The 23433-nt window shown below is 48.0% G+C and overlaps 1 protein-coding gene across 3 annotated transcripts; it reads right to left on the bottom strand.

Moving 5' to 3' along the window:
• Positions 1 to 21: 21 nt before the first annotated feature.
• Positions 22 to 21546, bottom strand: KANK3 (KN motif and ankyrin repeat domains 3). 3 transcript variants are annotated; one of them, XM_027844143.1, is made up of 13 exons: positions 21466 to 21546; positions 15687 to 15815; positions 15435 to 15470; positions 14595 to 14631; positions 12920 to 14257; positions 12734 to 12827; positions 12005 to 12199; positions 11769 to 11856; positions 11439 to 11661; positions 2524 to 2666; positions 2117 to 2317; positions 1775 to 1873; positions 22 to 861 (listed from the first exon to the last, which is right to left on the bottom strand). In XM_027844143.1, the coding sequence occupies exons 4-13, from the start codon at positions 14626 to 14628 to the stop codon at positions 778 to 780; spliced, it is 2499 nt and encodes an 832-aa protein (XP_027699944.1). In that variant the 5' UTR covers positions 14629 to 14631; positions 15435 to 15470; positions 15687 to 15815; positions 21466 to 21546; the 3' UTR covers positions 22 to 777. The 3 variants fall into 3 exon arrangements, with proteins under 3 accessions (XP_027699944.1, XP_027699943.1, XP_027699945.1); XM_027844142.1 differs by having other exon boundaries at positions 15424 to 15470; XM_027844144.1 differs by lacking the exon at positions 15435 to 15470.
• Positions 21547 to 23433: the final 1887 nt, after the last annotated feature.

Raw genomic sequence — 23433 nt, forward strand, 5'->3', positions numbered from 1 at the left:
AAAAACAGAAATCAGAAAATGTAACCAGTTAATTGCATTTTATTGGAAAGTTTCTGTTTCCCCAGATTGGATTGGGGACCTCCTACCTCAGAATAGGACAGAACTGAGGCCTGGCTATTCAGGACCCTTGGGCTGGGGTGAGGACCATAGAGCTAACCTGCTCTGCCTTTGTAAGGTCTAAAGCAGGAGAGACCTTATATAGAGGAATATATACAGAAATGAGGCCTGACCTTGCAGTAAGACACAAGTACAGGTCACCTGAGCCCAAACTGGTGTGCTTTGTACTGAAACCATCCTTTTCCCTTTCTGAGTCTTGAGTGTAGTAGCTAGAGGGCTTTAATTGACAGGAACCAAGAATAAGAAACCATTTTAAATGGCATGGTGGCTAGATGGAACGCTTGGGGAAAATAAGAACTCGCAGTTCACAGAATAAGAAAGTGCTAGGAATAATTTTTGGAGATTCTTCATGTAAATCTGTTGGCCAGTCACAAGCCTGGAACTGGGGAATGCAAAGTTATTCCTGGGTGACATTCACCCTTCCCTGAGCTACTTCATTTCCATTTTCCAGTCAGGTCTCTAATTCCTGAGAACCTTGGGATTCACTTGTGCTTGCTCCCACTGGTTTAAAAAGGCTTTTCACTATAAGGTGCTTTGTGGAACACTAACTGGGAGCCTATACAGGTCCAGGCTATTTACTATCAAGTGGGTTAGTGGAAAGAGAACAGAGCATCAAACTCTTATTTAGCTGAGATGGGACCAGGGACGTGATGTGGCCAATCACATAGGCCCAACATCCTGCTTGCTCTCACAACACTTGTCATCAGTATCGCTGCTTTCAGAATCAGGAGAAGCTGGTGGTGTCTGGAAGATAGGGTTATAGTTATGAATTGAAGGGGATGGGAAAGTCCATCCATCTTTTATTCAGCCTCAATATATCCTAAACCCACCCATTTACTAGCCTTGTGCCTATTGTGATAAGCAGTGTTGAATATGAAATCTTAACCTCTTTTTCCCTCCCATCCTCTCCTACTTTAGGACCATATTCCAGATGTGATCTCTTAACTTCAGTCTCCCCTGGCTGCTTCTCCTTTGCTTGCATATATGTTTAGATGTCTTCTACCCTTTACAAAAAAAAAAAGTAAACTGTCTGACTTATCCCTACAAAAAAGGTTACTTTTGAAACAATTTGAAATGTTTTCTGTCCATATTCAGGAGGCTTTATTCAAGAGGATTTATTCTTCTATTAATTATGCTTTTTCTGTTTTCAATCCTTCCCATAGCTTCCCTTCTTTGAACCTCTATTTTTAGCTCTGATTTTTCCTGAAATCCCCATGTTTCCAAGTGTATGTTCAACACCATCTGGATGTCTAAAATGCTGCCGTTCCTTTCACCAAATAACCCCAAAATAGTTAATAGAGCACCACCATTCTAGTGGCTAAGGTTAAAAAAACTGGTTGTTTTTTACTTCTTATGTTACTGCCCGCCCCCACCCTCAAAATCTAGCCAGTGGCCAATTCTGTCATGTCTTTGAAATGCTTCATAGTGGCCCCTTCCATTGTCATTACCCTAGCCTTTTCACCTTTTTCCTGTATAATTACAATGGTCTCTTTATACTAGTTCACCTGACTTCAGACTTCCTACTCCAGTTTGCCCCATACTGCCAAATAAAGCTTCAAACCACTTAACACAATCTGCCTTGTCTTCCTTCCTCCACAGGGTGTTGATAATGGGTGCTGGAAGAATCTTTTGTAGGGTTCATGAAAAGGTGGCTTACCAAAGGCCCTGGTTTAGCTGAACTTAAGTGTGCGTGCAGCAGGGCAGCGACTTCTTCCTGTCCGGCTTCCAGAGCTATAGCCAGGGCACTAGTGCCTTCCTTTGTGGGAAGGAAAAGGAATTGAGACAAGCTAACCTGGGGAATGAGACTGACCTTGACAGCTCCTGAGGGTAGACTAGACCCATTGTAGCCTCAGGGAGGGAGAGAGTGATATGGGCCCCACAGTGATCCCACGAATTAAGGGAGAAGAGGTGAGAAATGGAGTTGGAGTTTTGGGCAAGTTAGAAGAGGGTGGTGTTCAAAATCCCATTCCTCCCCCCACCATGCAGGCCCCAGCCTCACATTATCCAAGACATCCTGGTCACATGTTGGCTGGGCCAGGAGGAGCTTTACCATCTCCACACGCCCATGTTCACTGGCACACATCAGGGCTGTGGAGCCTTCCTCATCTTGCAGGTTCACATCAGCCCCACAGGCTAGCAGGGCAGCCACCATATCCTGCCGACCATGGCTCACTGCCAGCATCAGGGCTGTCTGTCCTGCCTGAAAAAACCAAGGGTAGAGTCTGGGCCAGGAGCACCTATCCCAGCTCAGCGGGGAAGGGACCAGACCAGGGCCAAGGATGGTCACCCAATCAGATTAAGGAAGTACTGTTAGACTGGATACCCTAAAGCAGCCTGGATGGATTCATTTGGATCCCTTGGATGTTGAGATTGTGGCCCCCTCTACGAGCAGGGAAGGGGTCTCACCTGGCTGGCTTTGGCATTGACATTTCCTAAGCTGAACAGCCTCCTAATTACATCCATGTCATCCTCTCCATCCACAGAGGCCAGAGCAGCCAGCATGAGGGCTGTGTACCCTGCTCTATTCTGATGATCCACCTCACATACTCCTGCAAGGGAGAAAAGACAAAGTGGGGGTGATGCCCTAGCTCTTACCCTCTGATCTCAAACTTCTGTATCACACCTATCTTCTCACACAGCCCTTGAAGATAAACACTGGACTTGAAGCTCGGGGCTCGTGAGTCCAAGCTCTGCTACTGACCATGCAACCTTATTGCCCCATTCTGGCCCTCATTTTCTGGTGGGGTAGGAATACTAAGTTTTTTCTGGTCAGTAATATCTCAAGGGCTTCAAATTTGTGTAATTCAAATGCCTTCTTTCTACCTTGGCTTCTTCACCAAGTTCCATCCTGGGCAATGTGCCAAATACTGGTTGGCCCTGCTTCCAGTCTAAAGTACACCAAGAGCCACCTCAGCCTCCCCAACATAAGTGGTCGTCCAGCCTGCACTTCACCCTCAGCCAGGACACAGCCAGAATCCAGAGAAGAAGGCATCTGATAAAAGGCATAATTTCTGACCCTGTTAGTATTTTCAAGAAATAACAAATTTCTAATTTTGAGGTATGGGGATAAGGAGGTAAGCAGCTTAGGTAGCATAGTGGGATAGAGGGTCAGGCTTGAGGTCAGAAAAATCTGAATTTGGATCCTGCCTTATTAGGAATTACAACTCAGTAAAAATCTGTTTTATCCATCATATTCACGTATTTTCCTGAGCACGGGTTTTGACCAGGGAAACACCTGGGTGTGGTTGGGGTATGTAGACATCCTGACTCAGGTAGATGCTGCTGTGTAACTTTGGGCAATTAATCTAACCTCAACTTCAATTTCCTCAGCTATAAAATAGGAATGATAGGAGCATCTACTTTCACAGGGTTACTCTGAGGGACAAATGAGAGAGGACTTAAAAGCAGGATTGAGAAAAGGCCATTGGATTTGAAGATTAGATCACTGGTAGCTTTGGAGAGAGCAGTGTTGGTTGAATGATGAGTTTGGAAACTAGATCATAGAGTTCAGATCAGAGTGAGAGAAGAGGAAGGCATCTACAGTAGGCAGCCTTTTTAAGTTTATCCACAAAAGACTAGAGATCTAGGACAATAGATAGCAGGGATGGCAGGATCAAGTGAGGATCTTTGGAGGGTGAGGGAGACATGGGCATGTTTGTGTGAAGTAGAGAAATAAGTCATTAGACAGGGAGAGATTGAAGTGGAAACAACAGAGGAAGCAACCTGCTAGAGAAAATGGGATACAGTGGATCCTGTGTGCATGTGGGAAAGGGGTCTGCTCTGGAAAGGAAAAAGGGCCACCTCATCATGGCTTCAACTTACCCTTCCAGCTTTATTCCTCCCATTCACACAGTCCATGTTCTATACAACTGGGCTGCTCGTTCTCCAAACTCTTATTTACAGAATCTCTTGACATCATTCACACCCTCCCATCTCTAAATCTACCATCCTTTGCCTCTCCATACAGTGCAGGTCATCTCCTGTGCTCATTCCTCATCCCTGCCTATTGAAATCCTCTTCCTTCAAGACTCAACCCCGGTGCCATTTGTGAAGCTTTCCCAACTGAAAGTGTTCCCTCCCACCTCTGCTTTTCCCAAGGAACATTATCTGGACTTTTCTTTGTCCCCATTTGTATTATACTTAGCTGTGTTTGTGTCCTATATGTGTTCACATTCTGCCCCCCCCCATAGATTATAAGCTTCCTGAGGGCACGGACTATGTCCCCTCAACATTGAACCCAATGCCTTGCACCTACTAGGCACTCAGTAGACATTTGTTGAGTTGAAAATCTTCCATAAGCTCCAGGAGAGGCCCTGGGAGGGCCTTAGAGGACTAAGCTTAGTAGGATTCCAACACTGAAATGTCCAAAATACATAAGGTATATGGATGTGGGTAGGAGGTTCCCAGCTTTAGGACCTACCCTTTCTCGAGTATTGCCACCATGTCTGCCAGGCCCCAGACACTAAACAACTGGACCTGAATTCCTCTGTAGAAGGTAGAGACAGTTTGATTTTTATCTCTGTAGCTCCAGTGCCCAGCACAATTTAAGGCAATGAATAAATGCTTGTTGATTGATTAATTGAGTGATTGATTGGATCTTCCTCATTCAGCTCTCTTGCATCTTCCTAGTTTCTAGCAAATAAAATGTGAACTCCTAACACTGGCATTAAAGACCCTCCAAGATCTGACTCCATGCTACCCATCCATTCTTCTTTCATATTACTTCCCTTCACATAGTTACTGACATTTATGTAGCACTTCACATACATTATCTCATCTCAGCCTTGAAACAAGCCTGTGTGGAAGGTACTGCAGGTATAATCATCTCCCTTCTATGAATGAGGAAACTGAGGCTCGGAGAATGACTTGCCCACGTCACCCTACTACTAAGTGTCAGATGCCAGATTTGTATCCAGGTCTTACTGATTCCATAGCCAGCCCTCTATCCACAACACCACAGGTCTTCCCATATACTCTATACATCCCAGTCTAATTAGACAGTTTTGCCTCTCGTTCCTGTCACTGTGCCTTTGCTCGCACCATCTTGCAGGCTGGGGAGAGAATGGGCACACAGCACAGGCTAGAACTGGACAAGCATGTAAGCTTCATCACACATCACACTAGGCAAGATCCATGGATCCAGCAGGTGGAGATGTGAACTCCTTAAACACGGACAAGATAAAACAATGGCCTTTCTTTTTTCTGAGCCTCAGTCTCACCTGTAAAATTAGGGCCCTAAACTAGCTCTCTGAGATTTAGAGCTATTATGCAGGGAAGAGAAGAGGAAGAAGAAACAGGAGGGGGTGGGGGTGGGGGGCACAGACAAGCAGGACAGCTTTGAAAGCTACAGGTTGAATTCATTATATATTTCAAAAGAAATGTAAACTGTACATAACAGAGAAGATCTGCAATTTTCCATACAATCCTCTTTTTCTATTATTCTACGTATGTGGAAATACAGGTTATTTGGTGTTTAAGCTCAGATTTATAAAATGAAAACAAAACCACCAAGATCCCTTAAATCCCACGCTGCCTAGCAGAATAGAAGCTCCTTGAGACCAATGACCGTGTCATTTTTTATCTTTGTATCCCTGGTGCCCGGCATGATGACTTGCAGGTATTAGGCACAATCAATTTTTGTTGTTTGCATGAATCAGTGACTCTTGAGAGGCAAGGGGTCAGTGGAGGAGCAGAGGTAAGGGAACAGTTACCTAGGCGAGGCACGATTATTGGCAGGGAACTGTATCAGGACCAGGGAGAGTTCCCAGTTCTTAGTACCAGTACCATTGGATGGAGTACTAGTCTCAGGGCCTCACTAGGCAAACTGCTAAGTAGACACCTCCCTAGGGACTACAGTTCACAGCCTTAAGAGCCTTGGAGGAAGAGAAGTTTCCTCTCTCAGCAGACCTTAAGGAGCACCCAGTCATCTCCAGGCAAGGACTACAGGGATCAGCACATCAGTTGCACCCTCTGCAGATTATGATTTAGATATCATAGGATTTAGAGATGGGAGGGTGTGAATGATATCAAAAGATTCTGTAAATAACTCCCATTCCCACCATGCCTTAAGGTTTACAAAGTGATTTCTTCAAAGGTAGGTAATGCATGTTTTGTCATGTGCATTTTACAGCTGAGAAAACTGGGGATCAGAGTAAGTGATTTATCCTTGGCTAGTAAATGCCTGAGCAAGGACTCAAACGCAGGACAAGAGGATTTAGAGCTAAAAGAGCATTTGAATCCAAACCTTCCCCTCCCCCATTTTATAGACAGGGGAAATGAGTCATAGGGAGGGGAAAAATCTGGCCCAAGCCACCCAACTAGTAAAATGAAGAGGTAGGACTAGATGGTGTCTGAGGTCAGCTGAGCTTGAGACTTTCCAGCTCTAAAGCTCTGACCCTAAATAGCTAAATGACTAAAGCCCAGTTCCTCTGACTTCATATTTATCGCTTCCCACTTTAGCGCATTGTCCCAATGTATCTCCAGCTGCCTTCAGCAACCCAAGGTTAACCTAGAGAATCACACTGAGCCCTGCCTGCCACTGCAGGAGCACAGAATGCAGGGCACCTCACTGTGTCCTGCCTGGAAGGCTGGAGTTCAACACTGCCCTCATCATTGAGAAAGGGACAGTATAGAGATGGAGGGATGGCACCCAATAAATGCCCAATGGAGTACTAGACTGGGAATTGGGAGACCTGAGTTTCACTGGAAATAGGAGAACAAAAATGACTAAAAGGGAGCTGTGATACAGGATGAGTAGGGAGCTAGTGAGAAGGCACTTAACTGCCGAGTTAACTGCCTGGTCCTGAAAAACTGCATCCTTGGGTTCTGAAAGAATGGGCAGATGTGATGGCTGAGTCACTGTCAGCAACAATGAAGAGATCATGGAAGATGGGAGGGGTAAACAAGATGAGAAAAGGGCAAATATTGTCCCAATTATCACAGAAGAGAATGGAATCTACAAACTATAGGCTGGTGAGCTTGACTTGGATTCCTGGGGAAAATCTAGAATGGCTCATTAAAGACATGGTTGTCAAACATTTAGAAAGGGAAGCAGTGATTACAAAGAGCCAGCATGGTGGTTTCATCGTGGCCAGGCTGGTCTTGTTTCCTTTTTGTTGTTGTTTGTTGTTCAGTCATTGACCCTTTATGACCCCATTTGGGGTTTTCTTGGCAAAGACACTGGAGTAATTTGCCATTTTCTTCTCCAGTTCATTTTACAGATAAGGAAACTGAAGTGACTTGCCCAGGGTCACACAGCTATCTGAGGCCACAGTTGGAACTCAGGAAGATGGAGCTTCCCGACTCAAGGCCTGGCTTTGTCTCCACAGCGCCACCTAGCTGCCCTTTTTAGCAGGATTATTAAACTAGTAGATGAGGATACTGTAGGTATAGTCTAGGTTTCAGCCACCCTTTTGATAAAGTACAGAAGATGTAAAAAAGATAGAAAGATACAGATTAGATGATAATACAACCCAATGGACTCAGAATTGGTTGGATGGCTGGACTCAAAGGGTCCTTAGTTCAATGTCAACATTTTAGGAGGCCTTGGGAACTTTCCTTGGCCCTGTGCTGTTTAACATTTTTTTTTCAAAGACCCAGATAAAGACATAGATGGCAAGCTCATCAAGTCTGTAGAAGACACAAAACAGGGGCAGAATTAACACCCTGGATGACAGAGTCAGGATCTGAAAGACTTTTGAAAAGCTGAAACATTGGGCTAAATCTAATAAGACTAAATTCCATAAGGATAAATGTAAAGTCTTAACCTTAGGTACAAAAAAAATCCATTTCATAAGGAGGCAAAAGGTGAGAGGCACGGATAGACAATGGTTGTTTTGATAAAAGACTGGTGTAGGGCAGCTAGGTGGTATAGTGGATAGAGCTCTGGCCTTGAAATCAGGAGGACCTGAGTTCAAATACAGCCTCAGACACTTGACACTTACTAGCTGTGTGACCCTGGGCAAGTTACTTAACCCCACTGCCTGGCAAAACCAAAAAAAAAAAAAAAAGATTGGTGTAAAGGACTGTAGGAGCACTTAGGTGATACAGTAGAGAGAGCATCAGGCCTGAGGTCAGGAAGACCTGAGTTCAAATCTAGTTTCACGTACTTATTAGCTGTGTGACCCTGGGCAAGTTACTTAACCCTATTTGCCTCGGTTTCCTTATCTGTAAATGTGCTGGAGGAGGAAATGGCAAAACACTCCAGCCTCTTTGCTAAGAAAACCCCAAATGTGGTCACAACTGAAATGACAGAACAACAATCAACAGCTGCAGACACAGTAACACAGCAGCCAGAAAAGTTAACATCACCTTGGCCTGCACTGAGGCACCTAGCTTCTTGCAGTAGACGCACGATAGCCCCACCGTCCTCTGCCCTCGTCAGACCTCATCTGGAGCCTAGGTTCCATTCTGGGCACCACAGTCTAAGAGCACTGAAAAACTGGAGTGTCTACAGGAGGACAATCAAGATGGCAAAGGGCCTCTAGTCCACATCGGATGAGGTTCGATTGAAGAAGCTAGGTATGTTTATTCTGAAGGAAAGAAGGCTCAGGAGGCCATGGTGGCTGCTTTCAAGTATCAGGAGGGCTGTTGTGTGCGAAAGGGATTAGGTTTCTTCTGTTTGGCCCCAAAAGTCTGAACCAGGAACAATGGGTGGAAGTCACAAGGAAGCAAATTTAGGTCTGATGTCAGGAAAAACTTCCTAAGGATTAAAGCCATCCAACAGGGGCATGGGCTGCCTCTAGAGGTGGTGGGTTTCCTTTCACTGGAGGCCTTCAAAAGGAGGCTAGATAACCATTTGTATATGTTATAGCACATGTGTTATAGTGGGGGATTTCTTTTGATTCAAGATTGGATTAGATGCCCACTAAGTCCAATTCTTAAATTCTTTGACATGGCCAAGCCCTTCCCTCTTCTCAACCTCAGTTTCCCCATCTGTAAAATACAGAAGTTGGGGAAAGGTGGACCAGATGGCCTCAGAGGTCTCTCCCAGCTCTGAGGTTCTGACTATGGGAAGGAGGTAGCATGATATAGTAGAATAAGCACTGGACAGGCATCCAGTTTGTAAAACCCGGTTTGTAAATCCACCTCTGACACAGACCTCTCTGGGTCTCAGTGTCTTCCATTTATGTAAACTGGGGAGGCTGGCATTGAACTAGGTAACCTGGATTGTCTCTTCCAGCTCTACCTCCTATCCTTCCATCTCTGGATATACCTGGAATAGGCTGTGGATCTGGCCCTGCCCTCCAAGGGGGAGGGGACCTAAGGGAGTTGGAAAAAGGGCTTGATATAGTCCTGGGGGGTTAGAGATAGGGGCAAACTAAAAGAATGAGGCCTCTTCCATCTGGGGAGAAGAGGGGAGAGTGTAAGTCTACAATGCTGGAAAGGGGTTCAAATGAGATGTGTTCACTAAACCCCAATAACAGAATGGGATTCTATTCCACTCCCCAGTCCACCCCTTCAGTCCATGAAGCCCAAGAAAGGCAACCTGATGTAAGTGGGGAGGCCCTGTACCTCACCAGTAAAGGTTAACCATATATCCTCAGATTCATTGCTTTCTTCCAATCTCTGAAGGACTTTCATATGGAAGAGGAAAGACTTACCCTGCCTGGCCCCAGAGGACAGAACCAGGGGTAAAGGGTGGAAGTTACACAGTCAGAGTCTGGCGTAATAGAAGGAAGGACTTCCTAACAAAGTCATCCCACAATGAAACAACATCAAATACCTATCATCCACAGAGATAAAGGGGGAAAGCACTGGATTTGGTGCCAGAAGACCCCAGTTCAAATTTGGGCTCTCACTTCTGTAAGGCTCTCACTCTGTAAGGAAAGTAATGGACTTTCCATTGTTGTTCAGTTGTTTTTCCATCATGTCCAACTCATCCTGACCCTATCTAAGGTTTTCTTGGCAAAGATTCTGCAGTGGTTTGCCATTTCCTTCTCCAGCTCATTGTAGAGATGGGGATACTGAGGCAAACAGGGTTAAGTGACTTGCCCAAGGTCACACAACTAGTAAGAATCTAAGGCCAGATTTGAATTCAGGAAGATGAGTCTCCCCTACCTTCAGGTCCAGTGCTCGGTGCACCATGGCACCGCCTAGCTGTCTCCGCTGGACTTAGGTGGTATCTAAAACCTATTTGGTCATAAAGCTTTTCTGAGTCTGGCTCTCGCCCACCTTTCCAGGCCTATTGTGCATAATAAGGTGCTATTTTCTTTCTTTCATGCACACTACGATCCAGTCACATGGGCCAACTAGTAGTTCCCCCAACACTCATTCCATCTCCAGCCTCAGTTGGTCTCCCATACCCTCCTTCTTCACCTCCTGTTTTCAGAATCTCTAGCTTCCTTCAAAGCTCAGTTCACACGTCACCTCATAAATGAAGTCTATCCTCATCCTTTTATTTTCTAGTGCCCATCCCCAGAAATTAACTTCACATAAATTTCATATTTAATTTTCTTGGTATATGTTGTTTCCCACCAATGCAATGTAAACTCTTTGTCAACAGAGACGGTTTCATTTTTGTCCTTGCATCTTTAGCATCTAGAATAGCTGACATGTAGTAGATATATATATACTATATGTGAGTATGTAAGTCCTGCTTGAATTGAATTATTGAATTGAATGCCCCTTTCCATTTCTGAATTCTATGATTCTTCTGGGTAGTGAACTCGCTGTCATTGGAATTATTTAAGCAGAGGTGGAGGGCTCCTTTTTGGGTAGATTGTAAAGAGAACTCCTGTTTGAGGAATGGTGTTATAGTAGAGAGCTCCAAGGTTCCTTTCTGGCTCTAGGAATCTGATTCATCCAGGAACTCTTAGGCTCTGACTAATCCAGCAACCCTCATGGATCCCCCTCCTCTGGGTTCCTGGAGCCCTGAGTCTGAATCACAACACCCATTCTAGCACTGGATTCTATACTCTTGTGCAGATCCATCTCGCATGTCCAAGGATGCAAACTTCCAAATAATAGAAAGGCATTGCCTCTTCCACATCACAAACAGCTATTCAAAAGAGACTGGTTGATGGAATGAAGCCCCCAAAGGAAAAGCAGTGACAATTATGGAAATCCCAGCTCTCAGCCCCCCCTGACCAGACCTAGCCATATCTCCCACTTCCATCTCTGGTCCTGACTCCTGAACCATGTGTCTCTTCCCTCAGACCTGGGTGGCTCCTTTCCCCACAGGAACCAAGATGGCCAGGTTCAAAGTACATACTCAGTGGACACCCCTTACAACTTCCAGCTAGACCTGGACTTTCAGGGCCCACTGACCAGCTCCCAGCCCTGCTCTCCATGCCTCAAGCCAGGCCCCAGGCCCCACTGACCAGTATCCAGCAGCAGGCGTACAATGTCAAAATTGGAATGGGAGACACTGTAGTGCAGGGCCGAGTTGCCGTTACCATCGGCCAGGTTGACCACGTGGGCCAGCAAGGCTGGCGAGTGTGCGTTCAGAGTTGCCAAGAGGGCTGCCACAGGACCAGGGCGGGAGTGCTTCTGGCTGGACACACGAAACCATTCCTGCTGCACCAGGCGTGACGTGCTGGCAGTCTGTGAAGAGAGATGAAAAAGCAGAAAATAACAGGAGATTTCGCCCATGGCCCTACTCACCTCCTCAGAGCCTTGATGGGAGGGGTCTTGGGGGACCAAGCACTTACCCCTTCTCGGTCTCGGCTGCCCCTGGGCTGGCTCAGCTGCTTCTGAAGCACCAGACAGGCTTCCTTCAGGCGGGGACTCAGCTCAAACCTGAAGCAAGGAAGAGAATGGGGCCCTAAGGTACGGGGAAGAGACTCCTAAAGGGGTGGAAAGGGGGCAGAGCAAGACTTTGGATAGGATGGAGACCCTCCCAGAGATAGAAAAAAACTGACTTACTCTTCCCTTCACCCCTACTCACTTCTCCCGGCTGCCAGGGGCATCGTGTGCAGGCTCTGGCTGGCCCTGGACACCAGAACCACTCACTGGGGAGTGAGGTGGGGACTGGCCAGCAGAGCCAGAGCTGTCATCTGAGGAGCCCTCGGGGTCCCCTGGCTCTGAATCACTGTCACCATCACTGGCCTCTTCCTCTTCACTGGATGAGGAGCTCTCATACCTGACAGGAGAAGGGCTTGTGGGTGGAGGAAGACAAAGAGGAGAGGCCCCAAGTGCCAAACAGGAGTAGAGAATCTCAAAGTCTCAGAAGGGAATGTAATTTCCAGGCATGACGTATGATGTGTTTCTGGTCTGGCATCTCCCCTGCCCAACCTTCCGGACCAGTAATCAACCATTCTCTAGTGAGGAGGAAACTACTTCTGTCCAAGGAAGCCCATACCATGTTTGAATCATGGAAGGAAGCTATAGCCCAGAACGAGGGAAGGACTTGGATCTAAGCTAGGGAAAGTCAGGCACTGTATCATAGGATTTAGAGTTGAAGGGACCTTTGAGATTATCTAGTCCCAGCCCCCTCTTCTGTAGATGAGGAAGCTAAGGCCAAAGATGGCAAGGGACTTTCCCAAGGTCACACCACTAGTGAGTGGAAGGGCTAGACCAGGAAGCCAGGCCTCTGATTTCAAATCCAGTGTTCTTTACTTGGGACCAAGAGAGAACCCAGAGCCCAGGAGGAGGGAATTGGGTTCTAGAGTCTCACTCTCCATTGAGGATGCCCACAAATTGCAAGCTCTTGGGGCCAGAGCCAGGCTCTGCTGCTCCATCCCGCTTCTTCATGATGGATCTGAGGGTACCTAAAGACAAAGTGTGCTTGTTGGACCAGGCACCACCCTCGGGTATGCCCACCGCCAGGCAGAGTAGAAGGCAAGAGGCAAGCCAAACCTACCAGCTTGGGCTGTGGCCCTGCTGTGCTGAGCTGGCACTGGACATGGGGCCTCATGCCCACTGAGGGCAGTGTCTCCAGGGCTCAGCTCCAGGGGCCCCAGCTCAGCCTGCATGCCCTTGTCAGCCACGGCCACCTGCACTGTGTGGCCAGGGGTCTGCGTGGCAGCCTCTTGTCGTCGTGACCGCGATGCTGCCTCCTCTTCCTTCGGGAGCTGAACGGCCTCGAGCTCCTGGAGTCGCCCCTGCAGGAAGGCACTCACCCCACGCTGGTGTTCCAGGCTGTTCTTCAGCATCTCCAGCTCCCGCTCGGCTGCATCTGGCACTCCCAGAAGCGCCTCTGTCACCCATATGGCTGCCTCGTGGGTGTCAGGCACTGCCAGTGTGCCCTCTTCACAAGTCTGGGGTGTTGCCAGTATGCCTGCCTCGCAGGTCTCCGATGCTGCCAACACACCTACCTCCTGCGTCTCGAGCGCCATTAATGTGCCCACTTCCCGGGTCTCAGGTACTGCTACCACGCCCGTCTCGCAGGAAGCCCCCTGGGCCTGAGCTCGGGCCTTGGTCCCCCTCTCTGATGTGGCCAGTCTTTCGGTCAGCCGGCGTAACTCAGCCAGTTTCCCAGGCCGAGCCACGGAGTCCAGCTCGAGCTCGAGCTCGGGTTCGGGGCCTAGCTGGTGCCCCGCCCCGATCAGACGAGCCCTCTCCTCACGTAAGGTGCGCAGCTGCTGCTGCAGAGCGGGAAGCGATCTCACCTGGCCCTCCAGCTCTCGAAGTCGCCGCAGTGCAGCCGCCATCTGCTCCCGGACATGCTGCAGTTGGGCCGGGCTGGCAGCTGGGGCGGGACTGCTGCGACCGGAGCTCAGCGGGCTCTTCCAGCCCAGCCCAGGACCAAGTCCGGTACCGACAGGCACCTGCTCCTGTTCCTGTGCCAGCCGCCGACTCGTCTCCAGCAGCGTCTTCTCCACTCTGGGGTTTCTCCCTAAGACTGTTTGGGGTGATGGTGGTGGCAGGATGCCGAGGCTAAGGGGAGGTGCTGGGGCGAGGGACAAGGCTCCCCCAGACTCCCCCAGGCTCTGGGATGACCCCCGTCCATCCTCACTGGCTAAAGACTCCGTAGAAGTCCAGGGTCCTGGGCTACGGGGACTTCGGGGGCCAGAAGGCCTGGGTCCCCGGGGTCGACGGGTGGGCAGTGGTGCTCTGCTACGGAGACCCTGCCCACTTTCAATATCCTCCACATACTTTAGGAAATCCAGGTCCAGCTGGAAGCCATAAGGAGTTTCCACTGAGTATGGACTTCGAGCCCCACCATCCTGGTCCCTGTATAGAAAGGGGCCGCCCAGGTCTGGCGGGGAGAGATACATGATTCAGAACTAGTAACAGTCAGGACTAGAGACCAAAAAGGGAGACATGGGGTCAGACCCAAGTACTTGGGGAACAAATATAGGGCCAAACCTAAAGGCTAGGGGGAGGGGGAACCCAGAGGTCACTCATATCCAGGGACAGCAAAAGCAATGCCCTGCTGGGAATATCTGAACCACCATTTCCCACCAATTCCCCTTCCTGGTTACAGAAGGGAAATGGCCTGGACGGCCTGAATTTCCTTGCCCTTTTCGCTAGCCCCAACCACTTTAGCCCCTTGGGAAGAGAAGGAAGTTTTCCTTGCCCCCAATTCCTCTCACCTGGCAGGTTCTGGTTCATGGCAAACTTTGCCATTTTCTGTGTGAACAAGCAGGAAAAAAAGGTATTAGCCTAGGTCAGCAAGTTTACAAAATGTTTAACTCTGATCCTGCCCAATCTGCCCTCTCCCCTGGAACGATGGGGTCTTCAGTGAGCCCCTTCCCCAGCCCTCCAGTACCAGGGGCCTTTTGGCCTAAGGCAGCGTTCTTTGGAGGGGTATGGAAAGAACCTTGGATTTGAAGTCAGAAAGATCTCACAGTTCACATCCCTGCTCTGAATCACTTACTACCTGTGTGATTTTGAGGACATCACTCAACCTGTTTAAACTTCATTTTGTTCCTCTGTAAAATGAAGGGGTTGAACTAGTTTGGGGGTCCTTAACCTTTTTGTGGCATAGTCCCCTTTGTCAGTGTGGTAAAGCCTATGGACCCCTTCTCAGAATCATGTTTTGTTACCTATGCTCATAATTGAAGGAAATGATAAATTTCAGTGAGAGATGAGTAAAAATAAAAATATAATTTTTTTTCTTCATCCAAGTTCACAGACTTGAAATCCAACCTCAAGCCCCTTGGGGTTAAGAATCCCTGAATGAGATCATCTCTGAGATTCCTCCCAACTCTGACTTGCAACATTTTAAGGTCCCATCCAGCTCTGACGTTCTATGTTCCAGTAACTCCATTTCTATTACAAATGAAGATTCCCCAGGGAGTACCAACCCCCTTAAATACTAAAACCAGGGGCAGCTAGGTGGCGCAGTGGATAGAGCACTGGCCTTGAAGTCAAGAGGACCTGAGTTCAAATCCGACCTCAGACCAAACACTTGATACTTACTAGATACTTACTAGCTCTGTGACCCTGGACAAGTCAACCCCAATTGCCTAAAAAAAACCCAAAAAAATGACTAAAACCAAGCACAGTAAGAAGCCAGACTAAAAGGAGTACCCCATTCCCCACCCGACCCCTGTCAAAGACACTCCCTCCCATTTTAGCTGAGAGTTCATGTCCCAGGTCCGTGGCTCCAAGGAGGAAGTACAGTGGAATTTCCAGGTTCCCTTTTCTACTCACCTGGCTACCTCTAGGACATGGTCACCTACCTCCTGATGGGGCAGAGTGGGATGAGATTTGGAAGGATTCCTATACCGCTAGGGCTACCCCAGATCCCCTCTCTCAGCATTGAAGAAGAGGAGAAACAAGCTGGCATGAGGATTATTCCCAGCAGGATCCTTGAAATCAATCAACAAGCATTAATTAAGCACCATTTGTAGGCCAGGTGCTAGAAATACAAAGAGAAAAATTAAATAGTTCCTGCCTTCAAGAAGCTTATATTCCTTGGGGGAAAACAACATATGCATATATGAGTATGTACTAAATGTTAATGAAGTAAATACATAGTAATAGGGGCCAGGGGAGGCCCTGACAGTGGGGAGGGTGAGGAAAAGTCTCATGTTGGGGGGGGGCAGGAGGAACCTAAGCTGAGCTTTGAAGGAAACAAAGGATTCTAAGGGTCAGAGACAAAAAGGAGATGTGCTCTAGACAAGGGACCAGCCTGTGCAAATGCTTGAAGAGGGGAGATGGAGAATCATGTTCAAGAAATAGCCAGAAGGCTAGTCTGGAGGGACCACAGAGGCATGAAGAGGAGGAAAGCATAATAGGGCTGGAAAAGTAAGTAGGAAACAGGATGTGAATTCTAAGTGGTTGAAGCGGCCTCCAGGTACGGCTGTCTCTGGCAGCTAGAATCTGATACCTCTAGTAAGCATAATTAGAGCTCAGTCAGAACACGCACCCCACACTGGGCCTTTGGCCATTGCAACAAGAACGTGTGACTTAAGTCACAAGACCCAGGTTCAATTCCTAGCTCCAGAGCTTCCTAGCTAAAGGAAGGAAACTTCCACTTTCCTTCTCTAAAAATGGAGTGGACCTATTACACAGAGTTATTGTAAAGAAAACACTGCCTGCTCCAAACTCACATGGAAATGGGAGCTATATCAGGGGATTTGAGGTTCAAAGGGACCTTAGGAACCACTGAGTCCAACCCCTTCATTTTACATATGGAGAAACTGAGGCCCAGAAAGGGGAAAAGAAATGTTCAGGGTCACACAGTTAACAAACAGCAGAACCTGAATCCAAACCTCAGCAACCAGATGCAGCATCCAAACCTATATACCATGGCTACCCATTTAAAAAAATATATTACTCTAAATGAATCTTGGCAAATCACTTAATGCCCAGGAACACAGGTTGCAAAGCAGGTGCTAATTATTGTATTAGTAGACAGTTTCCAAATAAATCACAGATTTGGCAAAAAAAAAAAAAAGGCTGAGATGCAGCATGATCTAATAGTCAGCCTTAGAGTCAGGAAGACCTCAGTTTCAAGTCTGACATTTACTATCTGTGTGACCGAAGGGTAAGTCACTTAACTTCTTCATGAATTAAAACTCAGAAAGTTTCTCAGGAAATTCTCTAAGATTAAAAGTTACAAAACAGCTGTCAATTTGCATGGGTGGAAGGACTCTCCACACCAGGAATCCCCTATGCTGATGACATCACAGATTCAAAACCAAGATCCTTCCCCCCCATCCCAATTATTATTAACTCAATTACTGCTGAGGCTAGTAGGTATCCCAAAGGACTTATGTCACCTTCAGGGAGCCAGAAACCAAGGGGGTAGAAGAGCACAGGTAGAAAACTGGCTCCTATAACCATGCTTGAATGTTTGATCTGTTTGAGAGATAGCACAGTATGGTAGGGGGAGGGGAGGAATGAGCATTTATAAAGCTCTTCCTCTATCCTAGGTGAAGTCGTTTTTGTTTTGTTTTGTTTTGTTTTTTACAAACATCTCATTCAGTCCCCACAACAACCCTGGGAAGTAGGTGCTAATATTATCCCCATTTTACAGTTGAGGAAACTGAGGCACAGAGTTAAGTGACTTGCCCAAGGTTGCACAGCTAGTAAGTGTCTGAGGCAAAGATTTGAACTCAGGTCTTCCTGACTCCGGGCTGAGCACCTCTGTCCACTGTACCACGAGCTGCCTAGTTAGGAAGAACTGTCCTGGTGCTAAAAATTGCAACACCCAGATTCAAGTCCAGCCTTGGCAGTTTCTTGCCTTTTACCTAAGGAGATTTACCTAGTGAACTTCAGTTTTCTCCTCTGAAAAGTAGGAACCATAATGCTTATGCTGTCGATTACAATGCTTGTACTGTCAATTACATGGTACAGAAGGAATAAACATTCGATTTGGAGGCAGAGGACCTGGGTTCAAATCATACCTCTGCCTTGATTCCAAGGACCCTGCTGGAGAAGATCATATATGTAAAGCACTTACACAGTGTCTGGCACATGATATCTAAATGCCTAATCCTTCCTTCCCCTATGATTGCATGACCTAGAAAGAACTGGTCACCATATTTATACATGCTTCTGAAAGAAAGTCAAATTTATTTTGCCTGTAAAATGCTTAAAAAACCTCCTTAACTTTGGGTAAATCACCCCCCTTCTCTGTACCCCAGCTGTGGGGTAGGGGGAAGGGGTCTGAGCTAGAAAACATTCAAGATCCCTCCCAGCTCTAAAATCTCATGATTCTGGGATGAAAGGTCTAAGGACATTTTCTACAAATGAGTCATTATGAAGCATCCAGGCAAGCAGGAGGAGAGGGGAGGAAGGCTGTAGGCAGAGAACATCCAAGCCTTGGCTTCCCAAGAGACCTAACCTCCAAGGGCACTTATGTCCAGTACTCTCACCAGCTAGAAGGGAAGGAAAGGTCCAGCCTGGGACCCAAGGAACTGAGTTCCAGTTCTGACTGCAATACTGGCCTTAGGGGAGTCCCTCCTTTTTTTTCTGGGCCCCTTTCCCTATCTATACACAAAGAAGCTGGCCTCTCCCTGCCCTCTCAGCTGGAACAATGTGTGAGTCTAACATCCTGGAAATGGGAGAAGTGACTTCACTGCCCAGAATCAGGGAGGAGGCCAAAAGGAACAGCTGAGCACACAATACAAAGCCAAGGGTGCTGGAACATCTGTTTGCAACTGCAGCCTGCGCTCTCTAAGCAGCCAAAACAGCCACAGGGTCAAGAAGACAGTCTTTGGGAGCTGGGTCCACCCTGCCTCACCAGGGGGAGATCAGGAATGCTGGGGCCAGTAGAAAAAACAAGGATCTGAGACTCCTCCCCTGTCCAAGCTAGTGATACATAGTTCAGACATTCCAGTCTCATCTGGAAACGTGCCAGCTCCCTGAAGCTGGACAGGCAGGCACCAAGGGGGAAGGAGGGGAGGGACCTAGACCCAAGAGATGGATGCTGATGCTGGGTCTCCCAAGGGTCATCCTCCCCAACACCCTGTAAGCTCCACCCTCACCTGGGCCAACTCAAGTGCCAACTACTGCCTGAAGCCTTCTCTGACCCAGCTGCAGGAAAGAACGTGCCTCTTGGATGACTCTCAGCCAGGTGCCTTCATCTCTCTCCTCTACACTTCTCACCCTCCTTAGCAGCAGAATTATTTGTTTACTTTTTCCTCCCTAGTTAGATGCCATGTTGGAAGCTGCTTGGGATTAGGGTCTGGGTTATAATGTGTAATGCTTTGTAAACCTATATAAATGTGCGTTCTTGTATCCCCAGTTCACAGTCCCAGATAAAACAAACAGATTCATAACAAGTCATTTGATTTGGACAAATTAATTATCTGACCCCATTCAATTTGCCTCCAGTCAGGAGTCTTCCATTCTAGCCTCCCTGATTCCTTCATCTGGTCAGAGCAAGTGACCCTCCCCCTCCCCGCACCCCTGCTCCCCAGTGGCGATGGCTCCGGTTTTGCAAAGCCAGATGCCAAAGGCCAGAGGAAACAGGACCAAAAATACCTGGAGCTGATCAGTCTCTGGCAGTAACAGCTCAGGGGCTGAGCCTATTTGGGGTTTGGAGGGGAGGAGGAAGGAGTTCAGGGTCTGATTTGGACTCTGGCTCTCTGGGCCAACCCCTTTCAATAGAACTGGCTGTCTCTAATAGTAAACTAGAATTCTTGAATAGAGGTTACAGGACCACTAAGGCCTCTGAGGTCTCAAACAGGGCTGAGATTCTAGGATTCTGTGAACTCAGTGGTGTATGTGTGAAGAACACAGCCCTCTCTCCCCACCACCACCACCACCGCCGCCTAGTCAGTGTCATATGATACCACCCACCTCCCCACCCCATCACTTTATAGAGCATGTCCCTGTGTGTATATGTGTGTATCAGAGTGGGATCCAAGCCCCGATTTTGGTAAACAGCTTCCCTTGCTTCACCCGCCTACCCCCTGCCCTAGGCTGTCAAGGAAGCCGGATGCTGCTGCCTGAGAGCCCCTCATTAGCCCATCATGACTCCCAGGGCCCTGCCAGCTATTTTGGGATCCTGAACTGCTGTTATCACTGGGTGACAAGTTGGGGAGGGGGAAGGAGGAAGAAGGAGGAAGAAAGGCCTTAACTGTTGATGAGAGGATGAATTCTTATAGCTCACACTTCCAAGGTTTTACAAAGTGCTTTCCTCCCATCAACCCAGAGAGTTAAGTAGAGTAGATATTATTATTACCATTTTACAGATAAAGAAACTGCGATTCCAGAGGCAAAATTACTTATCAGGATAAATGGCAGAAAGAGCTAGGATTTGAAGACTAGCATTCTTTCCAATGGGGGGGTGTCTGCAGCTACAGACTTCTATCTCCTATCTGCATATTTGAATACTTTGAGGCAAATATTCTCCCTACTGAGTTTCCCTTTCCCCTTTTATTACATGAGTAGACTAGAAGACTTTGCTCCTGTTTTCCAGCCCTAAACCCTGTAGTCCTAAGACCTTGATAGTTGTCTCAGACCCTATTATGAAGGGCCCAAAGGTATTAGAGGCTGCCCACCTGAAGATCAGAGGAAGAAAGCCTGGCTTTTCCCTTCCTGCAGGAAGGACTGTAAGAACTGACCTCAGTGAGGCCCCACCCCATTCAGGCATTGATGTCCCAAGCCCCCCTAGAGCTCCCTCACTATCCCTCGGAGTGGGAGGGGACGGAAGGGACAGATTCTTCCTTCCTGGCTAGGCGGCTTCATCCGCCTGCCCATTGTCTCTCAGGGCCCCTGGGGCTGCTTCCCAGGCCCCAGCTTCCGGAGAGGTTAGGGCACCCCCCCCCCCCCCAGGCCTGGTCTCCAGGGCTGAGGGGAAGAGATAGGCAATATCAAAGCATCTGCTAGCTTAAGCAGAGGAGGTCTGGTACCAACCCCTGGTAGGAAGCTGTGCATTATAGGCTTCCAGGTGTAAGCCCCTGCCCTTACCTGAGGAAGGAGTAGGAACATGGTCGGAGGCTTCCAAGACACCCCCCACCCCAGCCAGCCCCCTCCTTCTCTTAGGACAAAGGCTTAACAACCTCCCCCCACCTCAACACGCACTTCTTCCCATCCCCGTCCAGTCACAAGGATGGGTAATCACATCCTCTCCTACTGGGGGTGACAAAAATAGAGCAGACTCTTCCTATCCAGCTCCTCAGTCCTTCCTGGAACGTCTTTGAGAGCCCACTCCCCTCAAGGGCCTCCCTCGTACCCTTCTCCTCAAAACTTCCAGGGAAGACGACCTGCCTAGGACATACTCCCTGAACTGGGCTGAACTTGCAATCCCATTCCCACCCTCATCTACTCCATGGGCCCTCACCACTCCAGTCTTCCCCAGCGCAGCCCCACTTCGGGCCCCCGCCCCCAACTCTCCGCCCCAGATCTTCAGTCCATGCGATCTCAAACCTCCAACCCTAGGTCCCCACCTCTCCCCGCCCCCCATCTTCTGCCCCCTCAACTCTTACATCCCCATCCCTGGTTCTTCCGATCCTCCCGTGTCTCCCTCCCTCCAGTCCCATCGGGAATTCCAAACTCTCCTACCTGAACTGCTCCTGGCCCCGACGCCGGAGCCTCAGACAGAATACGATGTTCTCCTTAATAAACCCGGGACTAGAACTGGCAACTGCATCAGCCAATCATCAGCCATAGGGTTCCGGAAGGACCAATAGTAGTGTAAGGACTGGTGAGGGGCGGGGGATCCGAAAGCTCATCAGGCTTCTGTGAGCCCAAACTGAGGAGGGAAGAGAGTTCCAAGCCCCTCCCTGCGGGGTACTTTCTGCCAGACTGACTGATCCCAGTCCTACAATTCCCTCTGTGCCGAGTGCCTGGCGAGAACTCAGAACCTAGAGCATAGGCCAGTGACCAGGGAGCCACAACTAAACCAGAACCCAGCCCAGAGAGCCCAAAGCTCAGAGTCAAGACCAGAACCCAGTCCAGGGAGGAGACCAGAGATCAGAGTCAAGCCCAGAACCCATCCCAGAAAGTTCAGAATGCAAACCAGAATAGAGCCCAAATTGAAGACCAGAGCCTGCCCTAAAGTAGAGACCAGGATTCAGACTAGATGCCAGTTTGGAGGACAGAGCTCAGCCCTGGCCATTTGGGGTCACTGCAGTGCCCAGAATTTACCCCAGAACGGAATCTCTAGAGCTAAGAGTCAGCCCAGCTCAGAACCAAGTCAGGAGCCCCAGACTGGAATTTTAGACCCTCCTTCCATGGATAACTCCCTCCTTCTCTGCCTTGCTTCAGGCAATCACCTCAACCCCACCCTCCAGAGGCACTCACCAGTCCTGCAGGTCACTTAGCCACCTTTGATACTTGGACTATTCATTCTTTCTCTATGTAAATACATAGAGAAATGTATGTAGAGGATTTTCTCTTTCCCCCCAACCTAGGAAGGTCAGAACCCTAGAGGGGCAGAGTGGGACAAGGCCTCCAGAACCCATCCTGTTGCCCCATTACCTTCAGTTTTTAGGTAATAAAACCCTAAGAAAGGACTAGATTTAAGGAATGAGATGTTGGGACTCAGACTAAAATAGGGATGAGTAAGAACTATCGCCAAAGCTAGACTTGTACTCATTATCTGTTCCAATGCTTGCCTGCCTTGTAAATAATTTCTCCTTCCCTCGGGTCTGCACCCTGAATTTAACAAATGTTTATTTATTGCCTCCTATGTACAGTTCTGCCCTAGCTCCCTCAGGAACCTTCCTTCTCTTGCCTAATTACAGACTCATAGGATTTTGAGCCCCCCACCCGAACCCCAGCTCTATGAGCCATACCATGCAAGGTTATCCAAGATGGACAGATCATAGTGGAGAGTTCTGACAAAAAATGATCCACAGGAGAAGGAAATGGCAAACCACTCCAGTATCTCTGCCAAGGAAACTCCATGGACAGTGCCAAAATGATAAAAGAGATGACATCAGAAGACGAACCCCTTGGTTGGAAAATGCCCAATACACCACTGAGGAAGAGCCCAGAACAACTACAAGTAGCTCCAGTACTAATGAAGCAGCTGGACCAAAGCTAAAAGAAAGCTCAAGTGTGGATGCATCTGGTGACAAAAGGAAAGTCTGATGCTGTAAAAATCAACATTGCATAGGAACCTGGAACGTAAGATCTAGGAACCACGGTAAGCTAGATGTGGTCGAATAGGAGATGGAAAGCTTAAACATCGACATCTTGGGTGGCAGTGAATTTAAATGGATGGGGCTGGGTGGATTTAATTCAGGTGATCACTACATGTACTACTGTGGGCAAGAATCCCTTAGACAAAATGGAGTAGCCCTCTTAGTTAAAAAAAAAAAAGGTGGGGGTGAGAAAAGCAGTACTGAGGTATAATCTCAAAAATGACGATGATATCAGTTCAAATCCGAGACAAACCTTTCAACATCACAGTAATCCAACCACTGATGCTGAAGAGGCCAAAGTTGATCATTTCTGTGAAGACCTACGTCATCGTCTAGAAATAACACCAAAAAAAGGCCATCATAGGAGATTGGAATGCTAAAG

This window comes from Vombatus ursinus, unplaced genomic scaffold, assembly GCF_900497805.2.
Source record: "Vombatus ursinus unplaced genomic scaffold, bare-nosed wombat genome assembly UNPS02014935.1, whole genome shotgun sequence".
In the NCBI taxonomy this organism is placed as follows: domain Eukaryota; kingdom Metazoa; phylum Chordata; class Mammalia; order Diprotodontia; family Vombatidae; genus Vombatus; species Vombatus ursinus.

Bases quoted from the DNA above. Each gene is read 5' to 3' on its own strand.
- KANK3 (XM_027844144.1), bottom strand. From the start codon at position 14,628: ATGGCAAAGTTTGCCATGAACCAGAACCTGCCAG. The intron at 12,828-12,919 runs GTAGGTTTGGCT...CTTTGTCTTTAG, and splicing joins CAGGGCCACAGCCCAAGCTG to GTACCCTCAGATCCATCATG. The intron at 11,857-12,004 runs GTGAGTAGGGGT...TCCTTGCTTCAG, and splicing joins GCCCCTGGCAGCCGGGAGAA to GTTTGAGCTGAGTCCCCGCC.